The 13,951-nt window shown below is 36.0% G+C and overlaps 1 protein-coding gene across 9 annotated transcripts in view; it reads right to left on the reverse strand.

Annotated features, from left to right (window-relative positions):
• The window catches only part of ZDHHC14 (zDHHC palmitoyltransferase 14), a 91,827-nt gene that overhangs the window by 4,682 nt on the left and 73,194 nt on the right, over positions 1–13,951 (reverse strand). For all 9 annotated transcript variants that reach the window (XM_014893306.2, XM_088161688.1, XM_088161685.1 and 6 more), the window contains 4 exons: positions 12,198–12,246; positions 8,498–8,600; positions 6,670–6,779; positions 4,570–4,672 (listed from right to left, as the gene is read on the reverse strand). In XM_014893306.2, coding sequence (XP_014748792.1) covers positions 4,570–4,672; positions 6,670–6,779; positions 8,498–8,600; positions 12,198–12,246 — 365 coding nt within the window. The remainder of the gene's footprint in view (positions 1–4,569; positions 4,673–6,669; positions 6,780–8,497; positions 8,601–12,197; positions 12,247–13,951) is intronic.

Raw genomic sequence — 13,951 nt, forward strand, 5'->3', positions numbered from 1 at the left:
ATCTATGAAAGGAAACACTTCAGAAGCCAAACTTGGCCCAAAGACTTTACTTCAGATTAGAGACTATTTGTTCTTACGGATTCAAAGTCTGAGAATGCTTAGAGCAACTTGGGTGCATTCCAGGGGTGCATCTTCTAAAATAAATCTAGTTCATGTGCTCCAACACTGCCCTGAGACTTGAATAAAAACACAGTAAACATGCACTATCAAAAGAATTGCTCCTAAAACATAGCTCAACCCAAAGCAAAATGCTGAAATTGATTTATTTGCATGTGCCCATAAACCATTTTAACTGTGAAGTAAAAAGAAGCATTAATGAAAAACTTCCATCAACCTTGACTGTGGTAATGTTGACTTGGTAATGACCCTGAGTTCTGTTTTGGGCATCTGGGAAGTACATCAGCAAATATACAAGGAAACACACTCACAAAACTCCCAGAAACTGGGGCTGCAGTCCTTGCCAATTCTGTTACTGTCATGATAGAAATACTTACTCCTAATCATGAAAATATGAAAAGCCAAGGAAGAAGTACACTAGGATGATCAGAGTTAATATTCCCTGAGTCAGCTGGATTTATTTCCAGATCAGTAACAGAAATATTTAAGTGAACATGTGGGAGAGGACTTTCTGCACTAATCACTGGTAATAAATGTTGTGCATGCATTATAGTTCCTACAATTTTCAATAGTACATACACGTAAGAAAACACTTTAAAGAATTTGCATCCAGGAAAAAAAATGGAGAAACAAGAATTTGGTACACATGGAACTACTGAAGGAGAGATGCCTAGGAATGGAGCATAAGGAAATTTCTTTAAAAAAAAGAAATAAACCTTTCCTGACACAGAGTCCAACAGGAGCAAAGTCTATCATAAGGCATTAGAGAATACCTAGAGAAATGATAGTAAATATAAACCGAATTAATTCCTCTAAAAAACTTCATGGAGTGACACAGATTGTGTGTTTCCTCCTAACAGATTACTAAAGAATAAAACATCCTATATCAAAGCCCAATAATCAACTCCAGCTTTTGAGATAAAATTACAGTGGTCCAGACCCAAGTAGTGGTAACTGATAAGTTTATGGGTAAAGAGTAACTTCTTTCAGAACATAAAGACAATAAACTTTAACATGAAAGAATAAATTACAGAGAAAATTATTATTTCATAAAGGGTGAGATACTGTTCTTCATACAAAAAAAAAATTAAAATAAGGAAAATACTTGGGTAATCAAACTAATGATGAGCTCATAAAAATAATCAGTAATAACATGCAATATGGAAATACTTTGGAAATTACCAGATCTACAGATTATGCGCTCCAAGTGACCATGTGGATACATGTGGATAAGGATATTTAGAAGTTGGCTAATGAATTTATCAGACTAATGTAAAATTATATTGGAAAAGAAATTAAAAACACTGGGAATGCACCAGGAAAATAACTGTATGTGCTTCAGCCTTCACGAAAGTAAATGCAGATTCAGCTTTTATTAAAACAAGGGAGATACTATGGAGAGAACAGGAGAAAAACCTCTTCTATAAAGATCTAGAAAAAACCCAAAATCACAGTATGGGTCTATCAAGCACTGATTATACCTATGACTCTGACTTCCTGAGATTGTGGCAAACTGTGTCACTACTATGAGTAGGGTAGATACTGTATAAAATATTCAAAGTCTCAGAGGCAAAATTACCACAAAAGCTGTTAAATACAGAAAGAGTGCCCCACAAATGGTATCCTGAATAAGAGATAATGTATTGTGTTGAAAACAAGCGTCTGGCAATTTTACACTTAGCCTGATATTTATTTTGAACTAACAGCAAAAATGAGGCTATGCTAAAAAATTCATTAAAATAAATGAAAACAGAGTATTTACACTAAGAAACCCACAGAGATTTAATGAGGGACAAGAGACCCATTGGGTGAAGCACAAGGATTCTATTTAGAAAGCCACAAGTCACTGCCATGTATGAGGAGCTGTTGAGGGAGCTGAGGTTGTTTAGCCTGAAGATGAGGCTCAGAGGAGACCTCACTGCTCTCTACAGCTCCCTGAAAGGAGGTTTTAGCCAGGTGAGGGTTGGGCTCTTCTCCCAGGCAACCAGTGACAGGACAAGAGGACACTGTCTTAAGCTGCATCTGGGGAGGTTTAGGTTGGACATTTGGAAGAAGTTCTTCACAGATGGGGAGACCAGACATTGAAATGGGCTGCCCAGGGAGGCAGTGGAGTCACCATCCCTGGGGGTGTTTAAGGAAAGACTGGATGTGGCACTGAGTGCCATGGTCTAGTTGACAAGGTGGTGTTTGGTCATAGGCTGGACTCGATTTCAGAGGTCTTTTCCAACCAAGCTGATTCTGTAAAAGATTCCAGGGAAGAAAGGGAAATGAAAGAGGGAAGGAATAAGAGAAAACAAGTGTGAGAGAATATGCTCATTTAAATCTTTATTTTGTATCAATGGTGAGGAGAGATGTTTTACCACACTGTCGATTAAGCAGGGTAACATCTTGACATGAAGACCTGATGTAATACATTCTACAATAAAATCAAGAGAGACACACTACAAAGGTGTACTGAAACACACTTCAGACTTCTAGTAATTTATTTCTTGCAATCAAAAGCATTAAGCTTCCTAAAATAGTATACATATTGATGATGTATAAACGGCCAAATTTCTGCCATTTGAAAAGTACTGTGGTCTACAGCTATGATCTACACATGCTCCTTTAAGTCAAGGAATTTCACTTTGTCTTGATCTGAAACCATAGTAATACCAGCTCTAATACCAGATATATCCCCTTCAACTGGGAAAGGAAAACAGTGTTAGAGAGATGGGCAAACTAAGCCAGTCTTTAACAGCTTACAACAAAACTCAACGAAGAAATTTTAATGCTGACAGCTAGCAGTCCTTAGAAACCAATTGGTCTTGGATGCAGACCAAGAGAAAAGATGCCCTGAGAAAAATGGCATTACAGTCTTTAGAAATATTCCTTCAAATCAAACAAGACATATTACAGTTTTCAAGCTTTTTCTAAGAGGTCATTTTCAGGAGTGAAATCTGCACATTTCCTAGCAACTCTGATAACTGCTAAAGAACCCAGGCTTTTCCCAGCTCATGTGGTAGGGTGTTCTAGGATATAAGAAGAAATTTTGAAGGATTTGTGTAATTAGAGATATTACACTTTAAAATTTTAACAGTTACCTGTTTTACTTAAAAGTAATACCAGAATAAATTTCTTCATTTCTAGAGACAAAATTAGTTAATTTTCGACCAAACTGGAAAAGATTTTCTCATTAATATTTAGGAATAATGATAGTGTCTAAATTCTTGCAATGGTAAGACAATGTAATGCCATGGACACATTGTAGGTTTATGATCCTCACAAATAAGAAGCCTTGACAGCGTCAGAAAGTTTGGGTAATCTCTGAAAAGACTTCCACTTATTTCTAGTGTTTGCTCTTTTTTTTTTTTTTTAACTCCCTTTTCTCTCTTCAGAGTTACAATATTTTGAGTAAAATTTATGTAGAGCATTACCTTGTTCTGCTCACTGCACCTCAGAAGGATTAGACTTAATACCATGTCTCTAATACATTTTCTTATTAAGGAGACTAACAAATCTATTTCATTCTCAAAACATTAAGTAAAACCAGCTTAGGAACTACAGCAAAATTTTTGTATGAGTTTATCAGTGACACTAAAACTAATCTGTCTGGGAAGAGCACGTCTTTTCTTCTTTTGTTCAAAAGAAAGGCTGAACTATGTCAGAAGGCCTCGTGGCTTCCTCTTTATTGGCAGAGGGAGGGTATCCGTAACTCACGACTTCTTTGACAAAGTATTAGAACCCACATACTGTGAAGATATGTGGACAGTAATTCAGAAATAGGCACAGATGCAAGATGGTTGCCTTCAGAAAAAGATCTCTTTCCAGTTAGTTTCTTCTTCTTGGCACTGGAAATCCTATCTTCCATTATGATAGCCAATGCTACCAACAAAAAAACAAATACTATTGGCACAGTTTCAAAGATGTTCAAAAAACTTTTGTTGTAACAATCCAGTTGCCATTTTTTTGTTCAGGTTCAGTGTCCTCCTGCCCTTTCTTCAAAATATTTCTCCCCTAGAAACTCCTCTTTGTTCATCTTTGCTTTTTAAAACACATTAGTCTATGCAAAACTGCAGTGTACAAGCAAAGAAGGAAATGAGAGTATGAAGAAAGTGCCACACAAAATAACAAGTAGCTGGAAAATGACAAACCAGAGTAAGTCCATGACACTTGAATATTCCAGTTCAAAACACAGTAGGTGTCAACAGCAAAAATCAAAATGCCAGTATATTCAATAAATCAACAGCGTAGAAAAGACTTTTTTTTTAGAATCCAGGAGCAGTAACTATTACACTGTGTGAAACATATATTAAAAAGAGCCTTGGATTTTGGTTTTTTCTTTACTGTTATTAAACAACTCATTCCACCCAGTGTGTCAGCTGTATCCAGTTAGTTATTAGTTCACATGAAAGTGGAGAAGAAAAACATTCACAGGAATCTTGATGAACAACACTATGGGATGATTCCTACCATGTTGCTCTGAGATTGTGTGGCCCCGTACATGGTAATGCCATTTGATGGTCCTGCTAACTGCGGTGTATCTGGCTGTATAAATCCTCTTCTGTCAATTAAGCTACAGAATAATCAAAATAAAGGAAAAGTATTAAAGACATTACTGATCAATAACTATCTCCTCTCAATAAAAAGAAAGACAAACTTTCTATCATACAACAGACCTTAATACCTCACCAATACTCGCTAATGTCCCCTTTTAATCAAATGAAGTAATAGACTTCATTTTCCACTCATCAGTAAGGTGCTTGTTCTTTGTGATACTGCCTGTCATATAATCACATATATTGCTACTTTTTTTTATTTTTACCACAGAAATAGACTTAGAAGCTTACCAGCAGATACCACAAAACCAAAGAATTTTAAACCACAGGTGAAAAAAACAAATGACAAAACTCACTCAGGGCACTTTGATTCAGCACCTCTTTCAAAGGTTCTTTTTTTTACCAGCTTCCACATCTAAATTGAAACTACTTAATCACAAAATTTAGCAAGAATGAAGAAAAGTTTATCTTTCTTTCTGACAGACAACTTAACCTGCCAGATGTTTCATGACAACTACTTAACACGGCTTCTAGTGTTCCACTGTGCTTACCAAAGTGATGCAATCATAACATTTCTTATTTCTAAGAAAATACTCTGTGGAGAAATTACTAAATGTAAGTAAAAAAATATGTGCAAGATATAAACAAATTACATAGAATGAAATAATTCAACCTAGTTAAACTTTAAAGATGCTTAAAGAAGGTATATAATTTGTTGCACCAGAATACTGGTTAGACCTGTGCTGTCAACCAAGGATCAAATTAAGATTTGAAAGTAACTGTTGAGGACATGTAAAATACATTCTGAATTTGCTAGCATAGGTTTAAAAATTATAAATTATCTTTAATAGAAGTGAGAAAAGTTTTGATTAGTTACAGATTCTCTCTTCATCTGTACTTCATGCTCAAAGGCACTTGAACATTTTGAATTTTGAGCTGAAATTGCTGGTAAGCCTCTTTTCCAGAATTTAAGGAAAAAACCTTACTATTTAGTTACTTGGGATACAGCTGAGATTAGGAGTAAAAGAAGCAAGCTTACAATTTACATGTTACAGTCGGAAAACTTTTCCCCATGGTCACAAAATAACTCCCTGCAGAACCTCTCTATATAGATGTCAATGTCTAAATAAGTAATGTTGCTACATTGAATTTTGGAAAAAATTAACAAACTCTGCTAAGCACAGTAGCCAATGCCAGTCTGGTCCTATTGTGTGTTGCTACTTTTATCAGCCTAATATACTATTTCATACACTGAGAAACACGATGTAGTTTTAATAAAGATTTCCATTTGGAATCAAAAGAATTTGAAGCGCGGCATAGTGCTTTTATGTCACATACTTTTATCAAAATCAAAATGGCAGAATTAAAAGGTTGGCTCCAGGCAACATCCACACAGGCAGGAAGCAGAGACAGAGCTATTCACTCTCATCGGGGGTAATCCTGTATGTGGACATCTCTATTCTGTTGTTTCCTCTTTAGGAACAGATGTCAGTCTCCCCTGTTGAACTCTGACTGCTCATAGAAAAACCACCTCTAACATTCCTGACAGCAAAGCCAGGGATCTCACTCCAGTTAAACACCTGAGCCATTGGACCATAAAATAATTTATTTTCTTTCTTCTTGTTCAGATTCAGGTTCCTCAACTCTCCTCACCTCATGTCACATTTGTTACGTATGTAAAAGTTTCATAAACTTCCAGACTGACCTTCATGCAACAGTCAACTACTAGAAACCTTTAATTGGTCTAAGCTGTTGACTGCAGTGGTGAAAGCTCAAACAACAAACAATCTTATTTCTATTTCAGATGTAATTTTACAGGATTTGATCATTAACTTAGTTTAAACACAATTTACCAACTTATCTCTTTACCACTGAAGAAAAACATAAAGCTTCTAACAGACTCTAATCCAAAACTTTCATTTTGTTGAGTAAACTCAAATAATCAAAAAGAATAATTTTTCCATTAATAACCCCATGGCTTCATTTATGCTAACAACACTTTTGATACACTTACCTTGGAGAAAGGGGCCCACAGAGAGCAGCACAGCAATTAGTAAAGATGTTGCCATAACTGTAGGGATTATAATTTTCTTTACCTCTTTTATTTGACCATGATCCTTTAATCTGAAGAGATATGAACAATATGTATCACATGTAATACAATACAGAAAATGGCTGTGAGAAATTAAGGTTGCAACATGCTACTTGCAGAAGAGACCACAGAAAATCCATAATGACACTTTCCAAACAATTTGAGAGTTCTGGGTTGTTATGAAGGCTGGACCCCACGAGCACATGCTGTACCTCCATAGATCTAGACAACCCACAACACAACCTCAAGAGATCAATATACTCTAAGCAGGAATTTCAGCATCTAAATGTAACGGTCCAAGTTCCATTTTACAGATATTATAGCATGTTTTACAGAGGAGGCTCAATTGCAAAATATGATTAAAGCCAGCAACAGAGCACTTCTTTTCCATTCTCATGGGTAAGTTTTCAAGCTGCGCAATATCACACAACATTATCTTCCCTAAAGTTCACAAATGGTTCTGAAATAGTGTAAAGCAAATGCAGCCATTGCTACCTTTTAGTGCATATTACATTTTCTCTTAGCTAGTTTGCTTCTTCTGTTTGTGAGATACTTGACAGTCTGAGTAAAATGTCTTGCTGTATTCAATTGGGAATTTATGTTTTAAATTAAATTACTGAGCAGTTTACTTGATATTGAGACATGTTTCACTGCTGCAGTTCCCTGCTATCTATCTTTCAACAATCCAGAAGAGACATTCATTTGAGGGAAGTGGGTGGAAGCACACTAAGTCCATCTAGAGAGACAATCTTGGCATAAACCTAATAACCGAGGAATAACCGAGTACCTCATCTGTCTTATTAACAAGGTAGATTTCTTCCAAGTCAGGCTTATTGCTCTGATACTTGACGCTGAGACATAATTAATTTTGATCCTGCTTGGGAAGTGCTTTTCTGGTTGATTGATATTTACTGTAAAATGTATGATTTTAATTAAATAATGTGACTTTAAACAATAACAAAACATATTTGACAGTACTGAAGACACTACTTTTATATCTACCAGTACCTATGAAAAAGGTACCATAGGAAATGACAATAAAACAACTTAAAGCTTGAAGTGTTTTGTTAGATCACTTATTAAATTTCCAAAAGCTTTCTATACATTAGCTCCCTAGCTAATTTTATTTTCTCCTTTCACTCATTACATATTTCTCCTTTTAGTTAGAAGACATCAGGACTCCACACACAGTTAAGCATAATTCAACACCAAAACAAAGGAATCCTACATGCAAAATAGACAGCTGTAGAAATGAGAAAGTTGATCTTTAAATTAATTATATACTCCTTGCCCAACGTTTTGAATCTCAGAATGGCAAAAAACCTTCAGAGGTAAGATAAAATAAAGAATGATTTTTTTTTTAGAGAATTCAACACACTTTACATTTTTTACAGTAAGCAATTTTGAGTTAAAGAATATTTACCACTTCCAGTGAAAAGGAGATACCGAAAAATACTTATTAATTTCCTACTGTAAAAAATATACTTGTCTCCTCCCTCCTGTATTTTACTATTTCAAGATAGAAATTCTTCATCTGTAAACCATAATGGACATACTATGTATATAATGAGTGTATCTTCAAACCACAACAAATATAGTAAAAAAGATTTCATCTGATCTTTTGAATCAAGCATGACCTTTCCTTCTTTCCCACTAATGTATTCACAAAATGATACAGACATGTCTGACTTGAGAAAAAATCCTCATTACTATTTAGAAATACATATGTAGAAATATACTACAAACTTACATCTTCATTTGTTGTTTGATTGGAGCTGATCAAATACGTATGAAAACCTGAGAGGCCAACAATGGACCATACTGAGAAAAAACAAACCACAGCTTCCAGCACAGTAATTAAAAGTCAAGGAAATATATGCAAATGAGAAAAAAAAATTTCAGTAACCAGTAGTTAAAATCACAAAATTCAGAGTAGCCTACAAGTCCTTTGAGATCTCTGGAACTTCAAAGGATCAGCAAAAAATAAACTCTAGGCATCTGCCTAGCCCAGACACAGCAGCACCCCAGCCAAACGCTGTGAGGAGTGTGTGTCCAGCCAGCACCCTGCTGATATGAGGTGCAATGCAGAGGGCTGCACACTCGAGATACACACATGGGAGCTCGCAGGGTGCTCTCACGTGTGACTTACAGGGAACAGCACAGGGACACGTCCAGCAGGAGCACCATCACCTCCAAGAGAGTAGCAAAGGTGTGCACATGCACTTATTGGTATATTCAGAAAAACAGTCAGCACTCAACATTGCTACTTACTACAGTTTATACCATTCCTTTAGCTCTAAAGAAGTCATCATCTCAGAAGTAAGATAATAAAATTGCTTCTAAACTTTATAGAATCAAGCATAAAGAGGAACTTTCCAAACATTCTGTAGAAGGCTTCCTTCTATAGCTTTTATTTATTTATTTACACCAAATAGCCATGAACTCAGAACACATTGGCTTTGAAAATGCTATTTTCTATAATACTTCTATATTTTGGGTTTTTTTTAAGGGAACATGAATCAACAGTAGAAAATGCTTTGGTTCCTAGAAAAATACATAAAATTCATGACTAGGAACAAAATGATGAGAAAAGAATAGGATAAAAATAATCTGTATCTTAACCATATCAACCTTTAGTGAAGTCAGTTTCCAAGACAACACCAACTCAAAATGTTCCAGAACAAGGACACAGTCTTAGAACACAGGAAAAACACCCTTATTATTGAACCTGTCAATAGAAGAAAAATACACTGAGACACAGCCTGGAAACAGGATGGATGGACATAAATACTTGCAATAAAAAATTCTAACCTTAGTTAAAAGTGAAGAGTTTTGTATTGCAGGACTGCCCATCCCTAATGAACTGGGATTCATTACATTCACGGAAGTGTCTGTATAATCTTCCCTAGAACCTATTTCAATCAGAGTGGTTTAAAGCCAGAAAAGAGCCATTTGGATCCTGAGCAGATCTGCTCCGAAAGCAGCAGGATGACCAAAGCACACTGCTGAGCAGCATGGTCACTACTCTCTGCCTCTCATTTCCTCCTCAGGCTGTGTGAAGTCAAACCAACACAAGACAGGAACTCTGAAAGTCTGCAACAGCCACAGCTAAAGCAAGGAGTACAGGGGATAATGGGTAAGGAGCAGACTGTTGGCAGAGGGTTCTAAAACATGCAAAAGAAGGAAACAGCTAAAAACATAATGCACAATACAAACCGGGCTTTGAAAGAGCAGATATAGTAAGGAAGGCTGCAGATGAGCATTGTTTTGTACAATCTGCACACCAGGAGAAAGATTCATCAGGTCAGAAAAGAAGAACCTTAGAGGGAAAAGAGCTCCCTGAAATGTGAATATATCACTAACAGGATGCTCCTCACCACAATTACACTCAAAAGGGTACTGAAAAGTGAGTTTCTCCCTCAACATTGTAATTCCTACCAGGAGGAAAAACAAAAAAAGGGGGGAATTTCTTTCAGTTCAAAATTTCTTTCAGTTCCCCACAGAAAGGGACATTTTTCAGTTCCCCACACAACCATCCAAAAACAACTCAAGAACAGCAGGGGTAGTTTATGTCAACCAGAATTCAGTAATTCAACCGAAGTCCATAAACAATAAAACAAACATAAAAAACCAATATATTCTCAATAAAGTATAACCTTCTAGCATATTATGGTATAGTATCTTACCAGCATCGTACAGTATAATTTTCTCTTAGTATCTCACGCAGACAGGGTTGTTAGCAAAGACTGAAATGCCCGTGTTCTCTGTGCCTGAATTGACTGGCTCCAAAGCAGCACTCCCAACACTATTTGGACAATTTCGTTTTTTACTGTAATTAATTGCAACCAAACTTTTAAATCGTCCAACGTATCACTACCAAGCCAGGCATTTCTGCAAGATGCACTACTAAGCCTTTTATAGCAGCACATCTCTGAACACAAATTATGAATTATGAGGCCACTGTTCTCGTACAAAAATCCTCAAATGCATAAACAATTACCTTGTGATTTAAAGACAACTTAAAGCTATTCTCAGTTTGAAAAGAGTTTGAAAGAATTATCTTTTATAAGAATGGTTTGTAATTGTTTTAATTGGAAGCTACTGTTGTGCTATTTAGAACTGTTTGTCTGTGCTTTTTAAAAATATTTGTGCAAAAAAATCTGAACACAGCTTTGCTTAAGAAGGGAGTTTACAGCTCAGTGATGAAGACAAGCACACAAAAAAATATATCTGCAGAATTTAACACTTCCAGGAAAATGACCTGGAAAGAGTCTGTACACAACTACGAATGACAGTGCTTTTCCTTTGTGTAGAAAAGCAAACTATGTGAGGCACAACGGACAAATGGGAAAGAATTCTTTTTATAGTATCTTTGTGAGAGGTGAAAACTGTTTATTCAGAAAGGAAGCATTCAAAACATATACATAAGCAATGTACAGAAACTAACCAGCAGTTTTGTCAGTTTCCCATTTTTTCATTATGTTAGCTGCTTTCTGACTCCATTCCCACTGAATAGAAAATACACAGAAGGCTCCTATGAAGTGGGATAAAAAGTGAATGGAGCATTTACAGAACAGAGCCATAGAATGGCTTGGGTTGGAGAGGATCTTAAAGGACACCTTCCACTAGACCAAGTTGCTCAGAGCACCATCCAGCCTGGCCGTGAAGATTTCCAGAGATGGGGAATCGACCAAATCTCTGGGTAACCTGTTCATGTGTCCAACCACTCCCATTGCAGAAACTTTGTCATGGCCAATCTATACCTGCTCTTTTTCAGCTTAAAACCTTGTTCTGTCACTACAGGCTCTGCTAAGAAGTCTCTCTGCTTTTCTTATGAGACTTCTTTATATACTGACAGACCACAATGAGATCTCCCCAGAGTCTTGTTCTTTTCCAAGCTGAACAACAATAGTAGTCCCTGTGTATGCAATTTACATGCAGCTATGTAACTTAACACAAGCTGCTATTTGAAAATTACTTCTCTAAAAGCATAAAGAATAGTTTCAGAAATTGAGCTCTTCAAGAAAAGCGTGTTGTGTCTTTTGTTCCAAAATCTACTTTTTCTATCCCCAAAAGAATCAGCCATTTTGGATACCTTCAGTTGTAAAAGCAGAACAATTCTTGAATATTTTTAGTGAAACCACAAAATATGTATAGTGCAAAATGTATTTATAAATTCCATCACAAAACATGAAGCATATTTCACAGAGATGGAAACTAGAGATCTTTGTCGAGTACTGCTCTGCAAAACATGAAGAACAAAAACCACTCCAGGTTATAGTCTTTTTCCTATCTCCAACACGTGGCAAGAAATCCTATTGTGCAGGAAGTGATGAAATCATTAACTGAAAGTCTAAAAGGACACATTCAACAACAGCAAGAAAACACGCAAAACCATTTCAGATGTTATTTTGCAACACAATCTACAATATGTTTCAGTGAAAGGATATCTTGCAGGACTGTCCTTCAGAGCATTGAGGAACCCTGTTTGTTGAGAACCTGTAGAAACAGAACCCAAAATTACCAGCCAAGTAAGAAACTGGACTATGGGCTGTTTTTACTATAGTTAAAACAATTAGCATTTGAAGATAACCAAGTAGAATAGATTTACTACTATGAATCTGAGAACATGTTGCTCAGCAGCAACAACATCAAAAAAGCTCTTGAGCAACTTATCAGGTTTAGCATCTGCAGGATATTTTCTCAACTCATACCAAATTGATGCACACATACTTTCCCATGAACAAGATTCGTGATTACCCCTGCTCTTTTCAGGCCTAATATGGAAAGAAAAAATTATAAAGTCCTGTTTAATTTTGAAATACTATTTTTCAAACTTTTTGACTTGGAAAATTTATTCTATAAACTCAGATTCCCAACTTTCCATCCTTTGTTTTGGAAGCAAATCTCTCTTATTTATAATTCTGTTCCTACTGCACCTACACAAATTTTTCTAATACGTTACTGTTGCTTTTGGGCAAATAAAAGACAATCTAGTAGCTGAAAAGAGCTCAAAAGAAGCATGAGCCCATCAACTAGAAACGCAGAAGCATGCAAAGTGAAAAAGCACTTGGGTTCCATAAACATGAGATATTAATCAAAAAGGGTGATCTGACAATTTGCTGATTGCAACAAGTGAATTTGTTGTAGCTGACTTAATGGGACATAGCTACAGGCACACAGTTTGAACTTTCCTGTATAACATAAATAATTTAAATGCTGAAAGTTTTCCCCACAGCAAAAATTTTCCACTTAACTAAATTCATCCAAAGATCTGTATGGAGAGAAGAATCTTGTCTTGACAAGAATAAAGAAACATATGTGTAATTCTCTAGAATTATCTGGTCAATTTTACTGTTTATTGTTACAAGTGGGAAGTTACTTACCTTGTATTTCCAAGCCTTTTCAGACTCTTACAATTGGTTCTTAGTCTCAAGGTACAAGACTAATGGAACTTTCCCTGCCTTCTTACTATTTTTAGCATCCTTAATGGCAATGGCAGCAGATAGGTGTGATTTCTACACTCTACTGCTGGTCACAGTCCTCCAAGCAGCACCCAAACATCAGAAGGAGAAGGTTGTTCATTGCAATATACAGGTGAAATAGTGATGCCTCAAACAGAGGCAAGTAACTGTAAACACAGATACTACTACTGGAAATGTGTTCAATTTGGGGAGAGGGAAGAAAATCTTGCAAGACAGTACCTCTACTATAACTGATTTATAAACTAGTTTTATTATCTTCAATAATGTTATGTGCACATATTCTTAAACCTAGAAAGAACGAATTTCCACTGTATGCCTCAGAAGGCCACAGAAAACAAACAAAAAATATATCTTACATCTCATCACCACTTAGGCCCACCAAAATTTATAAAATGCCATCTTGCAAGATATGTTATAAAAATATGCAAACTTTAAAAAAATTGTCCAAATCAAGAGGCATTAAAATAAAATAATTTTTCCGGAACTTATGCAGAACTTTGAAATATTGCAGGAAGGTCATAGTCTGAGGACTAAAAACTGAGACTTCCTTCAGCCACGCTAACAAAAAGCAGTCTAGGCCAAGAGCAAAGGTTCTGATGAAGTAACTGAGAATCCTGCTTGTTAGCATCAGCTAAAGAACTGAAGAGCTACAAAACAGAACACAAATTGTTGATTGGTAATTATTAGAAAAGTAGACAGGAGGACTTCTAGAGGTATGG

This window comes from Sturnus vulgaris, chromosome 3 (genome assembly GCF_052056855.1).
Source record: "Sturnus vulgaris isolate bStuVul1 chromosome 3, bStuVul1.hap1, whole genome shotgun sequence".
Lineage (NCBI taxonomy): Eukaryota > Metazoa > Chordata > Aves > Passeriformes > Sturnidae > Sturnus > Sturnus vulgaris.